The sequence below is a fragment of the Melozone crissalis genome, unplaced genomic scaffold (genome assembly GCF_028551555.1).
Source record: "Melozone crissalis strain CALT ecotype California unplaced genomic scaffold, PUWL_Pcris_2 ptg000063l_1, whole genome shotgun sequence".
Lineage (NCBI taxonomy): Eukaryota > Metazoa > Chordata > Aves > Passeriformes > Passerellidae > Melozone > Melozone crissalis.
This window is the reverse complement of record NW_026535841.1, coordinates 12,494,562-12,519,222: the sequence shown is the minus strand read 5'-3', so window position 1 is coordinate 12,519,222 and position 24,661 is coordinate 12,494,562. Positions and strand designations below refer to the sequence as shown.

General features: G+C 48.5%; 1 protein-coding gene across 1 annotated transcript in view; it reads left to right on the top strand.

The window, feature by feature from the left end:
- SETD1B (SET domain containing 1B, histone lysine methyltransferase) overlaps positions 1-24,661 on the top strand; it is a 43,185-nt gene that overhangs the window by 16,043 nt on the left and 2,481 nt on the right. Inside the window, exons 7-13 of the mRNA XM_054288624.1 lie at positions 13,404-14,174; positions 16,757-16,927; positions 17,771-17,858; positions 18,654-18,871; positions 19,121-19,250; positions 19,916-20,383; positions 22,142-23,677. Coding sequence (XP_054144599.1) covers positions 13,404-14,174; positions 16,757-16,927; positions 17,771-17,858; positions 18,654-18,871; positions 19,121-19,250; positions 19,916-20,383; positions 22,142-23,677 — 3,382 coding nt within the window. The remainder of the gene's footprint in view (positions 1-13,403; positions 14,175-16,756; positions 16,928-17,770; positions 17,859-18,653; positions 18,872-19,120; positions 19,251-19,915; positions 20,384-22,141; positions 23,678-24,661) is intronic.

The window sequence follows — 24,661 nt, the reverse complement described above, 5'->3', positions numbered from 1 at the left end:
AGTGCTAAAATAAGGTCAGCATCTGCTTTCACACATTTCCAACAGTGCAGACAGGCCTCATGGAGTGGAAATAGCAAGGCAGCAGATTGAGGTTTCTCATTTCTCTCTGGGCTGGAAGAGGTGGAAGAGGTTTGCTCCTCTGGCTGCTGCAGGGGTGTTTCTCCAGGAGCAGTTTGAGTGGAGGAAGTTGTTGGTGGCTTGGGCTCCGGCGGTGGCTGAGCACGGAGGCAGTGCCGGAACCAAAACTGCCCGGGCTCTGCTTGGCACTGAGCCTGCAGAGGGGACAGCTGGAGCCCACCTTGCAGCTTTCCCTCAACTTTGGCTCCTTTTGGTGGGTTTGGAGTTGCTGGCTGCTCCAAAGGGCTGTGTTTGGACTGTGTGTTTCTGTGGAGTTGATAACAGTGTACTAAGTGCAATTACCACACACCTTTGACCAGCTCACCTGCATTTTGCCCCATCTCTCCCAGTATCAGGCAGTAAGTCAGGGACATAGTTAGGAAAAAAAGGCTCTGAGAAATGGAGGGGAGGAAGAGGAGGAGAAACAAAGACGGTCTTGCCAAGGTCGAGTCCTCCCTGTCTCACCTCCTTGCCTGCACCTTCAAGCATTCAAGGTGGGATGTCCTCAGGCTCACTGCTGCCCAGATTCCCTGTGCCACTGAGTGCAATGGCACAGAGCCTGAGGAAGAAGAGGGCTGAGCATGGTGCAGGGTGGGTGACATTAAGGATGGATGAGGTTTAGTTTTTCCTGGCTCTTTGTGCTGTCCTGATCAAGGATTCTGATGTCTGCTGCTTTTGTGGGTGATGTGGGGTGGGAGTTACTCTCTGACATCCAGATTTTTTCCACAAGAACTGTGCTTGGCAGTGAGCAGACATAGTTTTAATGGAACGTCCAGGCAGCCTGTCCTCCTCCTGTGGTGCAGGATCAACATGTGTTGCACACACCAGGGAGACATTCCCTGTGGAGCCTGGCGAGGGATTGCTGAAGCAGGCAGCTTTTTTCCAAATTTCCCTTTTCCCAAAGGAGCTTGTTATTTCTGGTGCCTTGTGTATCCCAGGCAGAACAAAATACACTTATTTGAGGTGATGGCAGTGTTGTTTGGTGGAAGCAGGAGCTGGTGTGATGTTGGCACGTGGCTCTGGGGACTGCTTCCAGTCCTTGTTGCTAAGCAGTTGCCAAATGTGGCATTTTGGTCGGCAGATGTGGCTGAGAGCTTCCAGTGCAGATAATTGAAATATTGTCTTTGAAGGATGCAGATAAATGTGAGCAACTGTTATCATGGTGCTACAAGCATTTTGCTATTGTCAGGAAGAAGGAATACTTGGAAAATATGAAAATCCTTCATACTGCATGAAATTATTCAAATTGCAGTAATACATAAAGGGCAATCTACCAGTGGAATGTATGCCATGGAGACGTGTGTGAAGGGATTAATTTTGACAAGGGAATCTCAACAAATTTATTTGCTTGTTAATATAGTGTCAGGTGGGATGTATCTCCCAAATTACCTCAGAAAAGTGGTAACAGCAGATGGGTTTGCAAAGCTGAGGTGTGTTGCAGGTCAGTGGTGAGGGTTTGGTGGCAAGGGGCAGCCCTGATGGAGGATGGTGTCCTGATGCTGGGGTTGCTTTTAAATTCCCTGGGAGCTGGCACTGTGCTGGGGCACCCAGCCTGGCTGCCAGGCACCAGCAGTGAGCTGTGAGCCCTGCTGGGTTGGATGTTCAGGCTTCGGCTTGTGGAAGTCTTGTTGCATGACTTTGTCGTGGGTTGTTGCTGGGGCACACGCGTTGCAGTCAGAGGAGGGTCAGTTTTTGCAGTATTTTTACTTTTTTAACTGAGCTCTGGTGTCAAGAGCATTGCATGGAGCAGTTGTGTTAGTGAGGCACAGCTTTAGGATGGTGTTCAGTGGGATGTATTGGTGGTGGTTGGTGATATAATGACCACTGTGCAGCTCTGGTGCTTCAAAAGGTGCTGAGGCCAAATGGTGCTAAGTAATAAATGGTGAGCTGCAAACCACCACAGCAGCTGTTCCTGCAGAACTGCTTAAAAAATAAAAAGATGCCCATGCCTTGCAGCTGGCCACTGGATAGTGAACAGGGCATGGAATGCATGGGCACAGAGCTGTGCTTGCCTGCTTTTGTGCCTTTCTCACAACTATTTCACAAAACTCTTTAAATCAGTAACCTGGCTTTTTAAGGCTTCATATATAACTTCAAACTAATGAACCAGTCTAATAGGAGTGCTGCTTTAAAAATACCAATAAAGAGCTGTGTGATGGAGAGGGGTTTAGCTGTGTCTGCTCAGGAATGGGCTGTGCTGATGCTGTGCTGCTGTGAGTTCTGCAGGGCTTCACTCACCTCGAGCACTTCAGCAAAGCTCTTTAAAGCAAGGAGTAAAGAAGTGAGTAAAGAAAGTGTCACCAACATGGGGAGGCCTAGGAGAGCCTGAGTGATGGGTCTGAGGAGCAGAACATGGATCACCTGTTGCTGTCTCTGCCATGGACACTCTGCCCTTCACTTGAGCAGTCACCTGTGGAAGAGCTTGATTCCAGCTCTGCTGCAGGAGAGAGCAGGAGAGGCCTCAGACTGACTCATGAGTAAGCAAGGAGAAGGCACATCTTTACCTTTCCTTGTCAGTGCTGTTGGGGGTTATTTCCTTTGGGTCTGCAGTGGGTGCCTTGCAGCAGCCTCTCAGCAGCTCCCTGGGTCCCTCCTGAGCAGCAGATTAGCAATGCTCAGCTCAGGAGCTGCTGCTGGACCTTCTTCCACAAACATCTAATCCATTATTCACCCCATCTGCATCCTGAGCCTGGGCACTATCCTGTGACAGTGCAGTGCACAGCTGAGTTTTGTTCCAAGTGAAAAGTGTTTTCATGTGTTTGTTTAAACCTCCTGCCTGCTAATTAGGGGACAGGTGGGGGATCAGCACACTTTACCTCTCCTCTCTTTTTTGCATATTTTATGCCTGCACAAATGGCAGTGGGAGCACAGCCCAGCTGGGGGTATTTCCACTCTGGTGCTTTGGAACACTTGTGGTTTTACAATTTATTTTGCATATGGTGAGGATAGTTTGATAGTAAAAGTTGAGTGTCTTCTTGAAGGCCATGAGAAATGTGATGTCCTGCACAGGGATTATTTTTGTTGAGGGATCAGTCGCAGTTGGCAGCCACTAGGATTATGTTTTTATCACCCAAACAGAGTGATAGGGGGAAAAAGTAACATTTCCCTCATTGAGCAGGTTTTGAAAAAGGACAGCTTGGAGGCATTTCTTGCTCTTTGTCTTAGAAAAAGATTTTTATTGTTTTAATTAATATATTACATTCCTCAATTGATGTGCCTGGTTCTATTCTCTCTAACTGCATGCACTTAGCTACATCTGAGTACAGCAAGAGAAGAAAAATCTAAGCAGGAAATAAAGCAGTGAAAAATTCAAACTGCCTCCAGAGAGAAGAGAAATGTTACCAAAGGGGAACAGTTTCTTGCTGGCCTCACCCTTACTTTTAAGGAAGAACATCTACTCAGCTGCTGGAATTAGGCTCCTCAGAGTGAAGCATCTCCTGTGGTCTAGCAGGGTTTTAATGCATCTACTGCTTTGCTGGGAAGGACTTGTCAGGTTTGTGTTGTAATGCTCAGAAAATGAGGAGCTGCTGAGCTCATTGGGGTGCCACTCATGGCTTTGGTCCCTGCTGTGAAGGACTCCAGCCAGGGAGGGTTTGTGTCTCCTGAGGCTCCCATTCCCTGGGGCCGCTCCAGCCTGTGTCCCAGCACACCCAGAGCATGTGTGCCACCTCCAGTGGGGGCTTTGGCCAGAGTGGGTAAATGCTTTTTGTCAGTCAAGGCCCTGCAGGCTGGCTGAGCTATTTTCTCTGCAGCAGTTGTTCTGGGAGTTCAGAAATGCAGCAGATGTCCTGTTTTCCTGTCTGGGTGGTGGTGGTGGCTGTGTCCAGAGCAAAAAGCCACAGATTTCCTTGTTTGAAACCAGACCACACAGCCACCATGACTGCAGTTAGGATGATAACAAGGTCCTAAAGACTTTATTAACAGTGTTCCCTCTTTCATGCATATTTCTTTTCAAATAGCTGGTGCTGGGCTAGAACAGAGCGGTGTGGAGGGCAGGTGGGAGTGAGCAGGAGAGCTTTAAAGGATGAGACTGATGAATAATCTAACAAAAAGTCTTTTCTTTTGCCCTGTCTTCTTCAAGACCCAAAATTCCTTAATTTCTGCCCTCCCTTCTGAGGGGACTCAGTGTTGCACAGGTCATGTTGGGACATCCAGGTCTTGCAAATGAAACCACTGTTGGTACTAACCCTGAAATGCAGAGGGCACTGAACAGGGCACTGACAATGCTGCCATAACTGTGGTAGCCATGTGATTTCAGATACTCAGGGGTACAGTAACTGTAGTAACTGTGTAAAAGGGGAGGAGTATCACACTGGCCTAGTTGTGCTGATTAGAACTGTTTAAACATGTGTACAACCTATTCTTCAACATGCTGCTGTCACCTGGGGAGCTAGACTGTTTTCCATGCCTATCTCCTTCCTTATCACCTTCTTGGTAGCAGATCTGAATTCATGGCTCCATTTGACCTAAGGTTTAAGTATGAGGGTGAGGTCAGGGGCTGGCACGTGAGCTCCTGCCTGGCACTGAACTGAGGGGGATCTGTGTACTCTGCACATGCAGTTATTGCAGGGTGGTTTGGGTTTTTTTGCTTATAGGTGGACTCTGATCTAATGTTGCCAGTTCCCTTTATCTTTGATGGCAAAGTACTTTCTGTAGAAATGTGGGTGCATTTCTGCACACCAATGTGGAGAGCAAGAGTTACAGAATGCTTTGGGAATTGAGTTCTCTCTGCACAGTGTGATTTCTTCTGAATTCCTTGCTTTTCTTTGCATCTTTAGAGAAGGGGATGCTGCCTTGAACTCTGCATCTTTTGTGGGTGGATAGACCTTAGAATGAAATAATAGCTGAGGTGCCAGAAAATGACAGGAGCCCATTGCATGTGTACCAGTGCCTTTCTGTTTTCAGAGAGACTGTTCAGTTCTTCTGTTGTGTTTGGCTGGTTAGTTCCCAGAACTCTGCATCACTGGACCTGGGGTCTGAAAAGGGCTTTACCTGGGTGAAGCCAGTCAGGCTGTATGAAAGTCTTTGGGAAAAGCAGAGAACATTCCCTGACTAATTTATCTGTAGGGGGTATTTTCTTGCCACTCTACCATCCTTTTATGCATGACTTAGCCTCCCAGCCGACTAAAGCCTTTGAAGTTAGATTGCAAATAGCTCTTCAGCTGTCCCTTCCCCCCATCTAAAATAGGGAAACCAGAACAACCATTGCTGTCTGCCTTGTTACATGGCTTCTCAATGTTAACACCCCTCTCTTTTCCTCCTTCCTTTCCCTACCTCCTCCCCCCCATAAAGAAACCCTTTTTTTCCCCCCCTTAATAAGATCTACTTAAGACTTGAGGGAAGAGGCCATGGTTCCATGAGATGGTAAATCCAATTTTAGGGTGTTTCATATGTGATGAAAAACGCCATGGCCACATGACGCTGGCCCTGAATTGGCACACATCACCCTGCCAGTTCCGATTTGTGCACATAATGCAGGAGGCCAGCCTCTCATGGGGCACTCACAGGCTGCCCTGGGCTGGGCTGGGGCCAGGGGCTCCCCTCTCACACTCTCACTGTTTTGTGACCTGCCCAGTTGGGTGTTTGTGTCGGTCTCCGCCCAGATCTGGGTGTCTGAAAGTTTCCAGTGTCAGCATTGCTGAATGGAGACCCCAAGGATGTGATGTTGGCCTCTCCCTGCAGACACCAGAGAGTCTGTGGTGCATGGGAAGCCCAGAGGTGATGTCTGGCTGCTCCAAAACCCCTTCTTCAATGGTCTGGCTGACAGTGTAACCACATCATATGCCATGGGGTTTGCAGTTCGGAGCCTCCTCCACTTGGGAGGGAGGAAGACCTGAATGAAGCCATCCTCTTTGTGGATGGCTTACTAACAAACAGAGCAACCCCCTCAGCCTAGCTCTCTTTGCTAGTTCATCTCTTCAGGACTTCTGCTGAGGCAGGTCAGGCAGTTTAATTCCTGGTTTAATTCCTGGCTCTGAGGATTTCTGTCCTAGGAAGCTCTTGCAGTGGGTTCTTGAAATCCACTTTGAAAACTGGACTGTGGTGCTGTCTTGCCAAGAGGATGGATTTTTTTTGAAAATATTGAATGATGATTTAGTGTTCTCCCCTTGGGATCACATTCCTCAAGTTTTTCTGGATCAGTAAAGATCTGTTTACCTCAGACTGTTCCACATGGGCTTCCCATCTCCTTCTTCTTGCTTCACCTAGAGTTGTCTGTCTGTCCCTGCACCACTTGCTGAATGAAAGAAGTTCTTAGCCTTGTGGAAATGCCTGGCAGCTGCCTAGGTGGGTGTTTCTTACTCCAGGATCTATTTTGACTTCTGGAAGGAAGAATATGTGCATAATTTCCTACAGCCACTGGAGATGCTATGTACAGTCAGTACAGTACTCCTGTTCAATCACTGCATTAATTTTCTCCTGTTTTTGGTGGGGATTTGGGTGGACCATTTCATGCCCTGTGTCACATCAAGGGCTTTGCTTTGGGAAATACTGATTTAAGCTACTGCTTAGTTCCTTTCCGTGGAGATGTTGATGTTATTCCACTGTCCTGCAGGGAGACAGGATGATCCCCTCTGGAGTCTGAAACAGGGCCTGAAGTGTCAAGCCCCATTTCAGCTGCTCAGTGCATGTGAAGGCCTGCAGGAAGTGTGGTGTGGATTTGCATGAGGCTGCATTGCTCTTTGGCACTGCTGTCCATCCTACAGGAGTCATTTTGGCTTGTTTTGTCATCTTGATTCACTAGATTTTCTGATGATGGCCTGGGCTGTTGGGCAGCTGTCCAGCTCTCCTGCTGTCCTTAAAACAAGTCAATTTACTTCTGTTCCTGGTGTCAGGAAATACTGGAAGTGAGTGAGGAGACCTTTTCCCTTTGCTAGCATTAGCCCCATGTGCCTTCTCCTCTCAAAAACCCTTCCTGCCCTACACTGTGACAGCCCAATTGAGCTGTAATCCTCATCCTTCCCTCCGTCCTTCCAAATCCCTACTTGTGGCATCCCCCCATGTGCAGGATGGGACCAGCACCTGATGGAGCACATTGTGAGACACAGGACACAAGATCCCTGTCCCCCTCTTCTGGGACCAGCAGGGTCTTCCAGGGAATTCTCCCCCTATCCTTCTGTGGTTTGAGATACCAACTCAAAGTTCCCTCCTGGCCTTAGGAAGGAAAGTAAGAGGCGTAAATTGGGCTGGTGTTTGCAGTGCTGTTTGTTTACAATGAGCACTTGGATATTATTGTCACTTGTTTTACTTGTTGGGCAGCCCTGTAGGTGTGGGGAGCATTGCCTGTGCCAAAGAAGTGCTGCAAGCAAGTACCAGACCAAAAGCAAACCTGAGCCAGCACAGGTGGGATATTGTCATCAGAGAGAGCTTGAATTCTCCTTTCAGGTAGTGAGAGGTGCTTTGGCAATTGGTACTAGAGAAACCAAAACATGCAAGGAGTGTCTCTCCTTCTGTGAGAAATCCCTGCTCTGTTAGGGCCTTTTTGGTGCCCCTTTTTGTGGGACACAGCATTGAGTCCATCACTCTGATCTGTGTGTTTTCAGCCTTTGCTTGTAAGTTCATTTATGAAATGCTGTATAAATATATAACTATATAAAAACCTTGCAGTCTTCTTTACTAGAGATAGGATCACATGTTGCTGGAGGTATTTTATAATCACTGATTTGTAATATGTAAATATTTCCATTTGCCAATTACCCAGCTGGGCATTTTATTGCAGTGCAAACACCAGAAAGCTGTTCCAATTAGGAGCTGCTGTGGTTGCCCTTGTGGGCTCTGACTGCAGCAGGAGGACAGGAGCTCTCCCAGCTGCCCAGAGGAGGTTGAAAGACCTGACTAACCCACGGGGAGGAGGCAGCAATCAAATCTAGCTTCAGTCCAGGCTGCAGAGGTGGTGTGCTGGCCACCACAGGCACTCAGGGCAGCACAGTGACCTGGCCAGGCTGAAAGGCTCACCCAGGAAGGTGCAGGCAGCAGTTGGCTCTGTGTTTTTGCTGCTGGACTGCTGGCAAACCACCTGGAGTGGCTCTGCCCTCCTGTGCTGCGTGTGTGCCAGCGAAGCACCGCCCTTGAGCATGTTCTTCCCGAGGCAGGGCTGTAATTATGGTTAGCAAAGTAAAAATACTTGTGTGCCTTGTAAATGAGGTGCCCAGTCTGCTTTGTTCACACCTGACAGGGCGAGGTGTGAGTGCTCAGCAGTCCCTCTGCCATGTCACCATGTCATTGTGGGCTCCTCCTTGTGTGCTTTGCCCAGAACAGGGAACCTGCAAGCTAAAAGCAGATTACAAATGAACAAAGCAATTCTCTCTGGAGCCCTTGCTGTGTTTGCAATTTTTGGGCTGCAAGAGGTATTTGGTATTTACTCTGTTAGCAGAGTGAATGGTGGGGTTCTCTGGGCCAAGCTTGAAAGGAGTTTTTCAGTGAAGTGGTCTTGGAGGAAGAGTTGCAGGTGTCTGGTTGGTGACCTCAGGCTTCATTTTTGTTCTGGATGGTGGCATAAGAAATGTGGCAGGTTTGAAATGTCTCATTTTCTTTAATGTGCTCTGCTGAAGGAGTCTGGGAAGAGAATTGTGTGTTAGAGAACTTGAGCTGGTCTCACCCAGGGATCACGGCTGTTTCCCTTGTCAAACACAGAGCACAGTGTGGGGAGGCAGCTGGTGTTGGGGAATTGGAGGTCAGAGGGACCCTGGAGTCTGTTCTTGACTCTGTTAGTGACTTGGTGTGCGACCCTCTTCAGTCAGTTGTCCTCTCCTCCTCACCTTTGAAGACTTTTCTTTCCCTGCTTTTTCGTAAGGATGAAGTATGAGATGATCACTTGTGAATTTTTTTCAACGCTTGCTTGGACATAATCCAAAACCAAGTGATTACTCTTTAACCAGAATAGGAAAACTTTTTTGTCCAAGAGTCCCTTCTTCTTTAAAGTTCTAGCTTTATTGAAAACCATGAAGGCTAATGCCCTTGTACTGTGCTGAATGCCATCGATCCTGCATTTCATTATTTTGATGCACCAGAGCTCAGCCAGGTAATGCCAGAGTAGCTGCTATGTTCAGTGGCACAGTTCCCTACCTCAAATATAACTTGGTACCCAGCAGAATGTTTCAGTGAAATGAGCTGTAAGCTGATGGTGCCCAAAATGTGTTCTGAAATTCTGAGTAAATTCTTTTATCAGATGGCCTTTTAGAAGGAAATGGAAGTTTCTCTGCCTGTAAGGAAGGTACTGAACAACGTGAAGGTTCCAATCACTGCCACGGTGTCAGTGCTCCTCTGGGTCAGGGGATGGAGCAGCTCCTCACTGCTGGAAGCTGCCAGGGCTGCATGCAGATATTGGGATGTAGTTTCTTGTCTCTGGAGGAATTAACATTTGCCTGCAAAACGCTGGGCACGGCCCTGAGGTGGGATCAATGCCCTGTAGCCAGTGGCTCTACCCTGTCACTATTCCAGCTGATGGAGTGGCATCCCAGGATGTTCCCTCACTTCACTTAAGAGTCTCTGCACACTCTGCTGGTGTTAAAGGTGGCAATTAACATTTTGGGTGAACAGTGAATGAGGCCATTTATAACCAGTTACGCTGACATGAATCTCTCCCAACAAATTTGCATCATTAAGGAACCCTTGGAAAAATGTGTCATGCGTATAATTAAATACCTGTTTTGCTAACTCTTAATTTAATTAATCCAAAGTAAAGATGGCAGCACAAATTAATTTAGCTGGAAATGGCATTTCTCTCAGTGGGCTGAAGAGAGATTTTCTGGTGGCATTGTAGCAGATGACCTCAGAAACAGACAGGTGAACTCTGGGACTGATTGACACAGGTTTTTGTTTTTTTTACAATGATGGCTGTGACATTCTCATAGCAGTATGTATGTCATCTATCAGCTCACTTTTTTCTGCTTGTGAGAGCAAAGAGGGAGGCCAGCTAGAAGGCAGTTTCTTTGAGAGGACAGCACAGGTGCTTTTCAGCTCTACCCTGAGAGGTATTTGGTAGCAGCCATAGTAAATCCAGGTTCAGACAGGTGAATGAAAAGAAATTCAAATAACAGAAGATCTTTCTATGTCTCCCCTTGCCTTTTCTATCTGTACCTTGATCTCTTTCACTTGGTGCCTGCCTTTTTCCCCCTTAGATATGAACAGTTACAGGAAAGTAATCCGCTTTAAATATTCTTTACTCTCAACTTTCTTTAAAGAGGAATTCCTTGTAGATGATCTTTTGGTTTGACCTCTTTCCTAACCTTGTGATTCTTTTCCCCCTACCCCCTGTGCCTTTTCTGATCCTTTTCTCCCTGCCATTTAATGTCCTTTTCTCTCCCTATCCATCTTGCCTGGAATAGAACTGGAGCACAGACTGTGTGCACTGTGCAGGTGGAGGTGAGTTGAAGGCCAGCATTGGAGGAAGCAGGGAATCTGTTGTTGCTTCCTGTAGACCCATCTGAGCACCAGAAGTGGAAAAAAAAAGAAAAATATTTCAATCTTTCAAACACTGGTTATTGCTTTAGCAATTCTCATTTCAACTTAAGTAAAAGTTAAGGCATGTATGGATAAAGGAAGCTCTGTGCCTTAAAGCTTGGAATCCTGCTCGTCCTGCCTCCTCTCTGCAGTTTCAGGACTGGCTTTTTCTATGTGATGTTTCCTTCAGGAAGGGAAACCAGCCTCATTTATCAGGCAGGACTCCAGTCATTGGTACTGAGGCTGATGAGAGGCTGGTGTGGATGGCAGTGGGCTCTGGGTGATGAGCAGGAGCACAAATCTGGTGTGGTGGGACAGGCTGGGGGCTGCTGGTGCTCCAGGATGGGAGGGCTCTGGGAGGGTGGAAGGTCCTGCAGGAGGCACTGGGGAGAATTTGTGGCTTGACCAGCTCAGTGCTGGTCTCCCCTGAGGCCTCATGGGGTGACTTTTCTCCATATCCCATCAGATGAGATGAGTGTGAACTTGGAGCTGATTTTGTCTGTCTTTGGTAGCCTGAGCACTCCTGGCTTTCTATCCTGAGCCAACCTTTAGCATCATCCAGCGTTTGCAATCGGAGCCAGTGCTTTTAACAGGGCCTTTTGTGTTCACTTACTGAAAACCAGGGTCTGTTTCACAGGAATCTTGTTTACACCTGCCACAGCCATCCTTTTTGCTCTTCCTCTGCTCCTTTCACTGGAGCTGCAGTGGTTGAAAGTGCAGAATGTCCTTTTATTCCCCTCCATCCTCGGCGTGGGACGTGACCGCAATAGAGCAGCTGGGGAGAGGATGCAGGGTGACAAGTGTGAGCCAGATGTGGGCAGCTCAAGGGCATGATACAACTGGCCTTCGGAAGGACTTGGGTGCAGTGGGTTATCACCTCTACTGTTTTAGCTGTTCAGTTTAGGGTTTACAAACAGCCTTGGAGTTCTCCCTGCATGCACAGATGCACTAAAGTGACTCCGTGGCTACAGGGGAGTCCCCTCTCCATCACCATTACCAGGGGTCAGTAGCTCTTGCTCAGGGTTTGCCAGGTGGATGGTGTCTCCTTGCTGGGCAGTTTGGGCACTGAAGCTGTGAGTGGTTTTTGGGGGTGACCCAGGAGCTGCGGGAGGCGCTGAGCTGGTGCTGCAGCACAGGAATGCAGGGAAGCCAGGGCGAGGGGAGGTGCCAGGGCTGGAGGATTTGCACAGCTGCTGCTGCAAGCCTCGTGCTCAGCCTGCTCTCTGGTGGTGGCTGCTGTAGCAGAGATGACCTTTGATAAAAAGGGAAACATTTGGAGTGATTTGGATAGTTGTGGTTGCTCAGTTTCACACAGTGACAGTTTGTAGCAGAGTCAACTGAGCTGCTCCTGCTTTTGTTTGCACACGCCAGTGAGAAATTCACAGGTTAAGAATCAAATCACAGCGGCTTCAATGTGAAAACTGCCAACAAAGTCTGCTCCTCAGCAGCTCTTCCCAGAACTTCCAGGCTCTCCAGTGTCTGATGCTGCTCTTTCCTTTCACACTGGGGAGACTGTTGGGAGAGCAGACAGAAGAGGCACCTGCTGGCACGAAATGTGGAGCAAACAATAAATATATTTGAGATCTACAGTCAAATTTGGCTGATAACAGCCAGCAGGTTCCAAAACTCTTGCCAGGATTGTGTCGGAGAGAGGCACTTGATGGAGATTCCTGGCTCCAGGGCAGTGGGAGGGCTCTGGCCAGGAGCAGCATCCCTGCTGTGCCCTGGGCTGGGGAACATGGGGGGTTCTTCACTGGCATCAGCAGTGTGAGACATTTGTTTGGAGGTTACAGGGACCTGTCCTGTGTGCTGTCATCACTCTGGTCAGAGATCAGCCCCATTCGTGTTTCCTAGATAAACTGTCACCCTGTGGATATGTCTCCCAGCAGGATTTGGTTGCAGTATTTCCTATCAGGGATGTGACACTCATGCATGTGGATTCTTGGTGCTGGAGACACCTTGAGGACTGAAGTGCCAGTAGGACACAGTGTGCAGGTGTGACCATGTGCTGTTGAGGATGGAGGTAGTTCTTGGGACTTTTCTTTTGTACAAGACCTAGTCAGGCAGCTTTGAAACTTCAGAGCAAGCTAGCACCCTCTATTTTAATCCAGTTTCCATCCCTTTGGCAGCAGAGGTAGGACATAGTTTTAGCATTTTCTTACAAGTCTGTGTTTCTTGTGTCTAGTAAAGTATTCATTTTGTCCAAAAACACAACATGAGCTATGTCTTTGAATCCCAGCTTTTTATGACTTTGATGTTTAAAAGCAATTTAACTAGATTTGGGATTCTTTTTTCCCATGTGAATTGCTGTGGTCTAGTCAAGACAACTTTCAGTAGCAGCAGCCTTGTGGAGGAGGTATTGTGTTTCCACAATTAGAGGTTAGGAATTGACAGCAAACGAGCCAGGGATTATAATTGAAAACCAGGATAATTATTTGTGCATGGAAAAACTAAGGAATAACAACTCATGGTGTAATGTACCTAGGAGTACTAGATACAAATAAGAGATAATGTATCTTGCAGTGAAGGATGTTTGGATTGTGTGCATTTCCCCAACCATGGGAGCAATTCCTCCTGCTCCATAGACTGAGGGTTTTGTTCAGTTGGTGCTGATGCTCTTTTAGAAATCTTTTACCTCTCTGGTTCCTGAGGTCTGACACAGAAGAGAAAAGCTTCAATAGGCACCAGCTGCACAGTGGGCCCTGGCTTTTCAGAGCATGGCTCGCTTTTCTCCGTTCCCAATTAAAATGTGTGTTAAACTTAGCTTTTGTTTGAAGCAGCCCAGCGCTGTGGTATTTAATGTAAAGAGAATGTGCTCGTCACCTTTTCTCTCTCTTTTGTGGCAGGGTCAGCATTCCTCAGGGGAGGACATGGAAATCTCTGACGACGAGACCAACCCCGCGCCCATCACCAGCGCAGAATGTGCCAAAACCATTGTGGTGAACTCCTCCGTCAGCAACACGGCCGTGATGGCCCCGTCCATCCCCCCGCTGCCACCACCGGGATTCCCTCCTCTTCCTCCTCCTCCTCCTCCTCAGCCGGGCTTCCCCATGCCCCCTCCGCTGCCCCCGCCCCCGCCACCCACGCACCCTGCGGTCACGGTGCCCCCGCCGCCGCTGCCCGCCCCGCCCGGGGTGCCCCCGCCCCACATCCTGCCCCCGCTGCCCCCCTTCCACCCCGGCATGTTCCCGGTCATGCAGGTGGACATGATCAGCGTCCTGGGCAACCAGTGGGGCGGCATGCCCATGTCCTTCCAAATGCAAACGCAGATGCTGAGCCGCATGATGCAGGCGCAGAACACGTACCAGTACCCGCCCTTCATGGCGGGCCGCATGCAGTTTGTGAACCTCCCTCCCTACCGCCCCTTCTCCATGGGCGCCGCCCTCGCCCGCGGGCAGCAGTGGCCGCCTCTGCCCAAGTTCGACCCCTCGGTTCCTCCCCCGGGCTATGAGCCCAAGAAGGAAGATCCTCACAAGGCCACGGTGGATGGGGTCCTCCTGGTCATAGTGAAGGAGCTCAAGGCCATCATGAAAAGGGACCTGAATCGCAAGATGGTCGAAGTGGTGGCGTTCCGGGCGTTTGATGACTGGTGGGACAAGAAGGAACGTCTGGCAAAGGTGAGTTTTCACATGCTGTTTCCTGGGTCCTGGGGAGAGCTGTTCTTAGTGTTTGTGCCCAGGGTGTGGAGTCAGCAGGGGTCTGGAGCTGACTTTAAATAACCCAAACCCCTAAATTTTCATGTACAAGAGGAATCTGAAGTTTAGCTCCAAAAAACTACAGTCAGATGCAAGAGGAGTGTTTGAAACCACCAAGCCTCTGTCTTGTGTTCCCCACTTTGTGCAGTGAGATTTGTGGGTATTTCCTCTTCTGCCCCCTCCCCAGTGCATGTACAAGGCAGCAATTAACTCAAAAGCTGAACATTGGCCAAATATACCAAGAGTTCCAAGGATTAGTTGAGAAAACGGCTTTGCATGAATCCTCTGATCCTTTTCTCACCCAATTTGAAGTGTGCCTCAGCCAGCAAGCAGCTCTGTGATCTAATGTGTGGTGAATTTGTCACTACCCAAAAAACCGAACACTTCAGAAAGGTTAATGCAAACCTCAAAATTACCATTGCAGTGAATTACTGTAAAAATAACAAAACAAACCACAGCCTGCAGGTATGTCTGTTTCAGATGTCAGTTTTCAGAGCAGTATCCTCACCACCTGTTTGTGTGAACCAGTTACATGTTAACTCTGTTGCTTGGGAAAGCTCCTTGGCTTTCTGGAGGAGTTGGTCATGCTGCTGCTTAACAGCTGTTTTGTGACAGTGTAATTTACTGTGGCTTAGAGCTGGCTGGCGTGAGGTGCAGCAGAAACCCCGTCCCTTCCTCCTGACTAATGCTCAGAGCTTTTCTCCTGCCAGCAAGTGTGTGCTGACAGTCTTGGAGGAGGCCCGTGAGTTTCCAGGGCAATGAAGGAAACATCCAGCAAAGAGTTGCAAAACAGCAACTGAAACACTCAAGAAATTGTTTTAAACCAGACATCTGTGGTGAAAAAGCAGACGCAAGTTGAGGCAGATCTTCAGGCTCACTGACATCCCAAGTTATGGCTGGATTTGGGGTGTTCTTCCCTCACCTGGGGTTTATAAGCCATTTTGGGAAGGGAAGCTGACTGTACCACAGCAGCTCACCACAGTCCTTGCCACAGGTTATGTTGGATGTGAGCAGTGTAATTGAAAATGTGAAATTGCTGCATGGGAAACCACGTGTGCTCTCTGTCCAGGAACAGAGATGCCAGAACCCTTCCTGCCCCAGGGCATGTGTTACTGTTGTGTGCAGAAAAACCTCATAGATTTCAGAGCTTTCTGCTAGGACTGGGCAACCCTGGCATTGGGGTGGGACAGGATTCCTTCTCAGGCAGAAGTTGCCTGCTTTTGCAGAAAACAAAATACAAATATTCAGCTTAAACTGAATATTTAACTGTACCTTCCCATTGCTGGTGTCTGTGTGTGTGTGAGGGGGGGTTACTGGGCTCCTTGGTGGCAGCTAGAGGTCAGTTCCCCATGTGCTCTGCCATCACACTGATTCTGGCTGCTATGTTCCATCAAAGGCAGCTGATTGATTGTTTGATTGATTGATTGATTGATTGATTCCAGCTCTGGCAGCTGAGTGACTTCCAAGAGGCTTCATGCCCTAGGAAAAGGGTGGGAAGGCTCAAGGATAAATCTGGTGTCCTGGGTCAGGCAGGGTGGAAAATGTGTGAAAGGGGTGAAAGCTGTGAAGGGAGCAGGTTGCTGGGGAAGGCAGCACATTCCATGGACCTGTTCTGCCTGAGCTAGGGCAAAGCTTTTCTTTGTTCCCAGGTCTAGTGGTGGGTTAGGTTTGAAAGCCTGGGTAAGATGCATTAAGCAGAGTGCCAGGAGTAACCAGGCATCCTGGCCACAGAGTGATGCTGGTTGGATTCCCTGCTTGATATTCCCATTAGTCTTGTCCCTAATTAGCTGGAGAGCTGTGCTTGTGCTGCCTCTTTGGTGATTACAGCCCCCTTCAGCCTGTGAGCTCTGGTAGGGTGTGCAGGAGAAGCTGTTTGGCGTGTTGCAGGTGAGTGTCACCTCCAGTGCCCCTGCCTTGGGCAGAACATCATGTGCCACCATGTGTGACATTCTGCTGGCTTGTCCACCTCTCCACAGCTGCAGAGAGCTGAATTCCTGCTCTTCCTTCACACCTCAGCTCTGCTGAAAAAGGATTTGTTGAGACTGTGTGGTTTTTTTGTAGACCCTTTGGTGTTTCACCTAAATATTTTCATGTCCCTGTTCCAGGACTGGAGCCTTCTGACAGGTTTTGTGGACTGGGGCTCTGGTTGCTAAGGGAACACAGGGATGTGTGTGGTTTTTGATGCTCTATATTTGGCCTTGCACTCAGCAGAAGGAAGGTGTTCCCAACTGGAAGGTCTCGAGTTGCTTTCAGTTATGTGTGTTAGCAAGGGAAGGTAGATAGCACATTGTTGGGCTGACTTGCCTAAAGCACGCTCAAATTATTTTTATTATTCTTTGCAGCTCTAGTTCCTTTCAGGTGTAGGGCACCTTCAGATGCCCTCCAAGAAACTGGTACCTGGGCAGGGCAGTGATATTTCCCAAACCTTGACTGTTTAAATGATTTCCAGACTTTGTGTCCTTCCCAGGGAACTTCCCCTCTCAGATGTGCCTTCTCTGTTGCAGGCATCTCTCACTCCAGTGAAGTCTGGAGGAGAAGTGGAGGAAAAACCAAAGCCAAAGGATCGAATGGCCTCTTGTCTGCTGGAGAACTGGAACAAGGGAGAAGGGCTGGGCTACGAGGCCATCGGCCTTGGCATCGGCCTGCGGGGCGCCATCCGCCTGCCATCCTTCAAGGTGAGACGAAACCTCTCTTCCTTGTGCTGCCATCTCCCACAGGAGCCTTAGGAGGACAGACCTGCTAGGTTTGTGCCCCAGAGCCCTCAGGCTGTTCACTCCACTCTGGGGTTGCTTCTGACCCCCAGGACCAGAGCAAGGAGCCTCTGTTCCCTTTTCATCCTCCCCTTTTGTGAATTGGCTGTAGAGGATCTCCCTGTCTTTAGGACACAGCATTTCAGCATCATCATAAAATACATGTATGCTCATGGTGCTTTACACAGTTACTGTTCTGCTTGGAATCTCTGGTGGTTTGGCAGATGAGTCTCAGTTTGCTTGAACTCTGTCTCCTCAGAAGCACAGGGTATCCATTTTGAAAAGCATTTGCATAAAAAATTAAAAGTATCTTAAAGTTTGGGGTAGGGGGCTGTAGAGAGCTTCCCTGAAATTAGAATTTTTGAATGCACAGAAGGTGCAAGTAAAAGGTTTGGGATGAGAAATTCTCCAGTCTCTATTTAGAGTAAAACTTGCTTTGAGGTTCTTTAAGATGCCCTGGGCTTAGGCTCTCTTTCTGTTCTATTACAATCTCAGACACATGGATTTGTCAAGAGTTTTCTCTGTCATCCCCAAGTACCAGGTGACATGCACCGTGCTGCTACCCCGGGTGTTTTCATGCAAATTGAAGGGGTAGAGTTTCATTCAGAGTGAAATTCTGTTTGCAAGCAAATAAAGAGATCAAGAGCTGGGAAGTGGCCCTTGGTTTCTGCTGTGACCACAGCAAAGTAAAGAAGTGGCAATTTGCTTAAGAAGTTGATTTCTGCTGTTTCTAAACTTTCAGAAATGCTAATTGTGTCTTTTGTTCAGGTGAAAAGAAAGGAGCCACCTGAAGCTGCCTCAGCGGGAGATCAGAAAAGAATCCGGCCTTCTACTTCTGTGGATGATGAAGATGAAGGTTTGCAAAGTGCATTTGTTTGAAACCCAGGAGCAGATGCAAACCCCACCAAGCTGAATCCTTTAAACTTCACAGCAGTGTGCTCACTTACAGTTAAACACAGAGTCAAGGATCTGAGCCAAACCCTGCTTCTCACAGAGCTCTGATCAGCTGGGCCATGGCCCCTCTGGGTTCAATTATCTGAAATTCACTGGTGGGAAGTTTAAGATCCACATTTTAAGAATAACTCATAACCTATTTTAGCTGTGCTGAGCCCCAGCAGAAGGAGCTCAGATGGGTTCATGGGCTCTTTGGGGGGTGCTCACAGCTCACTGGATTGTGGCAGGAGGAAGCACGTAACAGTTTGCTCTGCATTTGATTTGAGAAAGAAACCAAAGTTACTTGCCAGAAAAATCTGTTTGAAAATATCTTAACATTATTTCCTATTACCAGGGAAGAGTAAAGAGGAGACGAAGCTTTGAATACCCTTTGTTTTGCACATGGGTTCATGTAGAAGTCAATTGAGATTAACAAGTGGTTGTGAAGCCAAAAAATGAAACATAAAAGCATTAAATTCAGGTTGCCTGTCCTGACCTCACTCATGCTGTGTTTCCTGTCAGCTTTGGCCACCCACATTTTGCCATCAGCACTGTTCACTGTGACATCAGCAGGTCCCTGTAAGCCTGGGGACCCTCACACCACATGGGCACATTGCTCCTGACTTCCATCTTCCCAAAGAAGTTTCCCTTATGGAGTTAACTCTTTCTGTCCTTCCCAAGGTATTAGATAGTAATTTCTGTTGCTTTTGCTCCTCAGAGTCGGAGAGGGACAGGGATGCTTCTGATACAACATCTGACCTGTCAAAGAAGGACGCAGAGGCTGTGGGGCTGCGGCGGCGACCAGCGAGGCCATTGGAGCTGGACAGCGAGGGAGAGGAGGGAGATGAGACATCAGGGAAAGAGGAAGAGTCCTCCTCAGAGAAGGAAGAGGAGCAGGAGGAAGAGGGAGGCTTGGTGAAAGCAGCACCTGGCAAGGTGTGTTGGTGTGAGGCTGCAGTCTCAGTGCTGTCTGTCATTAAAAGGGGGCCTGGTCATGCCAAGTGCCAAAGTTCCCTTTTCTGGGAGATGGATGCTCCTGGTGGGGTCTGTCTGTCTGTCCTTACAGAGCTCTGCCAGTCACTCCCTCTTCAGGCTCTCTGGCAGCTTCCCTGAGAGTCCCTGGTGGTTACTGCAGCCAGGGACAGGCTCAGGCACTGTTCATTTTTGGCAATCTGTTTTGCAAAGGAGGAAGAGGAGGAGGAGGATGATGAAGATGATGAGGATGAAGATGATGACGAAGATGAGGATGAAGATGATGAGGAGGAGACAGGCATAGACACAAGTGACAAGGAGGAGGAGCAGGACTCCGAGGAGGGTAAGGAGCTGCAGTGGAAGCAGTGTCACAAGTGTCACCTTTGGGTCAGCTGTGGTCTCCCTTCTGCCTTTGTGAGCTGATTTTGTTACTTGTGTACCTCCTTTCACTGGGCAGTTTTACACAATATAATGCAGAGAGATATTTTTAATTAATACCTGTGAGGTTTCCATGATCCCTCAGTCAGTGGGTCCTTTTTGAGCCCTCCAGTCCCTACCTGATCTCAGCCCAACCCAGCCCCAGGGGCACTGGTCTCAAGCCCAGCTAAATGTGTGCTTGTTTCGTGAAACAGGAGTTTCTGGGGGGTAGACTGGGGGTAGAAGGGACCAGATTTCTGAAAAGGGCAATCAGTTCCTGCTCTGGCAGGTGGTAGTTTCCACTTTTTAAGGCCATGTGTAAAGGCTGCAGAAAATCTTAGTAAAAGATACAATACACCAAGAGACCCAGGTGGGAGGTGCCAGGCAGCACCACTACTCACTGTTGCAAGGTGATTGTTGTAAGGGACAGGATTTATAAATCTCTGCAAAAATAACTGAGTTGGGAGGCCACTCCTTCAAACCCACCTGCTGCTGGTGCTGCTGTTTCCACACTTTTTCAGGGGAAGGGATATTGGCCCCTGACTGATTTTTAAAGGCAGAAAGCAGAGCTAATGGAGTTTGTTCTTGCAGATGTAGCAAGTCCCTCATCTTCCAAGGCTGAAGCTGAATCATCTGATGAGAGTGAGGACTCCTCTGAATTCGAGTCGAGTTCAGACTCGGATGATGAAGATGAGGAGGATGATGATGATGATGATGAAGAGGAGGAGGAAGAAGAGGAGGAAGAGGTGGCTGAAGATCAAGGCAGAGAAGCCATGGTTGCTGAGCCAGAGCCTGAATCTGCTTGTCATGAGCTTCCTGATGATGAGAGGGAGACGATTTTGGACCTGTATCCTGTGGATGACTACATGGATGCCACAGGCTTGGGACTTGCTGAGCCAGCTTTGGCAGTGAAAGATGAAGGCAGTGAAGAAATCAAGGCAGGGGATAGTGAGTGTGGCCAAGTCCTGGGGGCTCCTGTTGCTGCTGAAAGTCTGAAGCATTTGGTTATGGAAAGAGACCAGGAGACAAAGCTTGCACTCTCTCCCATCTGTAGGCCAGGTATGCCCTTCCATGTCCTTTGGAGTTTTGTTATTATCTTTCCAAGTAAATTTTCCCCCAGGATCCAATATGGGTTTGTGTTTCCCTTGTTCTCTTTCTTCTTCCAGTCTTGGCTCTAGGCTAGGGATTATCTGTACAGGGAAAGAGCTCTGTGCTGAACTTTCCTTCCTAGTAAGGAGCTTTACATGAGCCAGCTGCTACTAAAAATACTGTGGTTACTGGATCCAGAATCTTATCCTGGGCCAGTTTAGTTGGAGTCCTAGAGGAACTGAACAGTTGTCATCGTCTGAGGGTGACTGATTGGGTGGTGTGGTGGCTGAAGCTCAAGATAGAAAAGCTGTGGCTGCTAAAACAGAACAGGAATGTCACTACTGGCTCTTTTTGGTTTTAATATCAAATCAGGATGTGACAGGGAAGCTGCATGGGGCAGGGTGAGTGGAGTCTCAGAGTTATCTATGGTTCCTAATATTATTTCTGGGTGTAGGAGTAGGTTTTGTCACCTACTCCTTTTAAATGAGTGATACTCAGTAGTTTTCTGGAAGAAGGAAATTGTCTTCAATCAATACAGAGTTGTACTTAACCCAAGGAAATTGGAAACCTTTTACTATAACAGGAGTGAGATGCATAAAGCTTGAGTAATTTGGCAACTGGGGGAAATCTGAAAGTTAGAATTGGAGCCAACAGGGAGGGCACATGTAATGGGGCCTGCTGTGGAGCCTTGGGCAGTGTTCTGACACTTGGAGAGTCCCTGCACAGGGTGTCACTCCTTGGCTGCTGCAAAATCTGAAAGTCACAAAGAAGTAAAATGTTAAATTGGGCAGGGCAAAGAAGAGCTGGTTTTGCACGAATCCTTTCTAGAACAGGTCAGTGTGCTGAAAGAACATAAATTTGGAGACACTTGCATTTGAGCAACTTGACATGTGTAAGGAGCTTTCCAGGTAAGCTGTGGGAACAAACTCCAACTGCAGCACTGTCCTTGAGCAACCCAGCTCATGCAGGAGTGGCAAGGCTCAGACCCTTCTCCAGCAGCCCTGGTTTGTTCAGCACAAACAGGGAATGCTTCTCTTCCAATTCTCCAGGCATTTTCACCTCCTTTCATTCTCCCACTTGAAAATGTTATTTTGAGCTGCGTAACAAGATTCACCGTTGATTCCTTTTGGACCTGGCCCTAAGTGGGTAAATAAACTCCAGACAAATGAGGCTGCTGCAGGGAGAGCAGCATATAAATTGCCTCATTGATACCATCTGAGTGTGTCCTCATCCATTACAAGGGCTTCCTGTTTGCCTCATGTGTTGTTCAGGAGTTTTCTGCTATTCCCTTCACCATTCCCTCCTTGGAGAGCTGAGGGTGCTCCTTGGCCTGCAATTGGTTTAGGTCCCACATTAGGAAAGGTGATAGCTCTGGGCTCTGGCAGCTCTCCTCCAAAGTCCTCACCCCACAATCCACTCCTTCCTTTAATCTCTGTATAAAAGGTTGTCAGGGCTTTTGAAAGCAGAGAAACCTTCGTTCTGGTCTGTGTCGTAGTTAATCCTCAAATTAATAGTGTGGGTTTTTTATGGTCCATTAGGAAAGTGTGTGGTAGTGTCTAATTACTCTACACTCTGTGCCTCCAAAACGTAAAGCACTGGAGCTTTAAAGCCTCCCAGTGGAATTGAGCTGTATTTTAATTGTGGCATCTTCAACATGTCTTTACTAGCAAGTGGCAAGTGACCAAGTGGAGGCAAAGCTGCTGATTCTCCTCTCTGTTCCCCTTTCAGAGGAAGAGTCCGAACCCACTCCCATGCTGGAGCCAGAGGTACAGGAAGGTCCGAAGCCTGAATCTCAAGATGAGGAGGCGTCTCTCTGTATCTCTGCTCCAGGAGGAGTCTTTGGGGAACCTCTGCCCAGCAAAAGCAGCTTCTTTGGCAAGTCTGAGGAGAGCAGCTTGGAAGGCCGGGTCAAAGCGGAGGAGGAGGAGCGGCTGCCGCGCACGCCGGGGCGGGAGGTGCTGATCCACCCGGACACTGAGACTGTCCTGCTGCCAGCCCACAAGGTGCCATCCTCCATGCTTCCCTTGCCAACCACTCCCGGCAAGGAAGAGCCTTTAGTCCCTCCAGAAAAGTTCCCTGAACAATTAATGGTGACCAAAACATCCGTGGAGGAGGAGATTCCCAGAACTCCCGGGCGGGACATTTTGGCCAAGTCTTCACATCCCCTCACGAAGTCGCAGAGCACGGACACTGTTCCAGCCACGCCAGGAAGTGATGCTCCCCTTACAGGAAGCAGCTTGACCCTCAGTTCCCCTCAAGTCCCAGGGAGCCCCTTTTCCTACCCATCCCAATCCCCTGGCATTAACAGTGGCATTCCTCGGACTCCTGGGAGAGATTTCAATTTCACGCCTACTTTCCCAGAGGCTGGTGCTACCATTCCTTGCCTTCTGCCTGGCAAGAAGCAGTCAGAGGATGAGCTAGAAGAGAAAACCTTTAAAGAGCCTCTTGGTGCTTCCCTAACTATCAGCATGAACAGTGTTCCTTCCCCTATCCCCTTTGCCAGCCCCCCACAAGCAGATTTCCACATGGACATGGCTTTGCCACCTGATGAGCCAATACCTGTAGCAGCCCTGCCGTGCCTGCATGGAGATGGAAGAATGCCCATTGAGGAATGCAAGGCAGAAGTAAAACCTGTTTTGCTCTCCCCAGAGGTACCCCCTGGGGCTTCTATCCTTCCTCCCCCACCACCACCTTCTGTTCTTCCCAAGAGGAGGCCGGGTCGGCCGAGGCGGTCCCCACCTTCTGTCCTCTCTCTGGATGTGTACTCGGGCAAAACCATAGAACCTCCTCCCATGCCAGTGGCCTTGGTGGAAGGTGCTGTGGGCAAAGAGCTGCTGAGCGGACATCCTGATGCCTACTATGGACTGAAAGACCCTGAAGCCGTCACCCTGGACTTCAGGAATGACGGTTTCCACGAGAAGATAGCAGCTGAGACAGTTGCAGAGAAGCTGCCATTCAAGGAACTGGAGAACCAGTGGAACGAAGACTTCAAGGAGGAGGAGGCTCACGCCAAGCCCAAGCGCCAGTGGCGGAGGCAGAGGAAATCCGAGGAGCTGCCAGTGATCCCTTCCCCCGAGTACTCCCCGCCCCAGCCGCAGTTCAGGCCGCGCTCCGAGTTCGAGGAGATGACGATTCTGTACGACATCTGGAACGGGGGCATCGACGAGGAGGACATCAAATTCATGTGCATCACCTACGACCGCTTGTTGCAGCAGGACAACGGTATGGACTGGCTCAATGACACCCTCTGGGTTTTCCATCCTTATATCCTTTCTCACGGTGTTGGCTGCACGTGTGAGATGCACGAGAAGTTGGTGGTTGGTTACAGGGATAGAGATTGTTTGGATGAGCAGGGAATTTTAGACTGTTTCATTTTCTGAAGCTGCAATATAGAAATACTGCAGAAGTGGCTGTTCCTGCTGCACATTCAGTCTGGAAGTGCAGGGACAGTCTGTAGGCACCTCTTCTGGGGAGGTTTCCTTCCTAGTTTGAGAAGCTTCTGTCTGCATGTAACCAGACTTTTTTTCCAGCTTTCCTGTGGAATTTCTAGTGTGCACATACAGAGCTTTCACTTGGAGCTAAAACTTGCTGTAAAAATAATCTCACCATCTGTGCCCAAAACAATGAGTTAGTGGTTCTAGCAGCTTTAAGTTGCTTTGAGGTTGAAATACTGATAAAATCAGAGCTTTCTAAATGGCACATCAGGGCTCTGTGTGTGTGCACCCACCAGTAGTGTTCTCCAGAGCAGAGCCTAAAAGACTGTTCTGAAAACCTCAGAACTCTCCAGTACTTTTTTCAGGAAGGATGTCCAGGTTTATGTGTTGAAGAAGACAAACTCACCACCTTGTGTGTTGCTAGAGATTGTGTGAAGTTCAGATATCTTCATCCCTTGCTTCCTGCAAGACAGGATAGCAAAACCAAAAAAAGCCCAAACCACCTATAACAGTCAGTGATAACTAACAAAACCCATAGTGAAAATAAATCTCTTTCCATCTTCATAAGGATTATATTGTTAACAGCAAAATTACACTCACTTTTTAAGCCACTTCCAAATCACCTTGAGTTCATTGTGTGTCACACTGCATGATAAGTGTGAAAGTACCTGCAGGCTCACCTGCTTTGCAGCCAACCCTCAGCACTCTGGTTTTGAGGCCGTCACCTCTTGGTTTTTATGGTCCCTCTGCTTCAGTGTTTTGGTGTCAAGGATACATTTTCCCTCACAGGAAGCATTTTTGGGTCAGTCTCGAT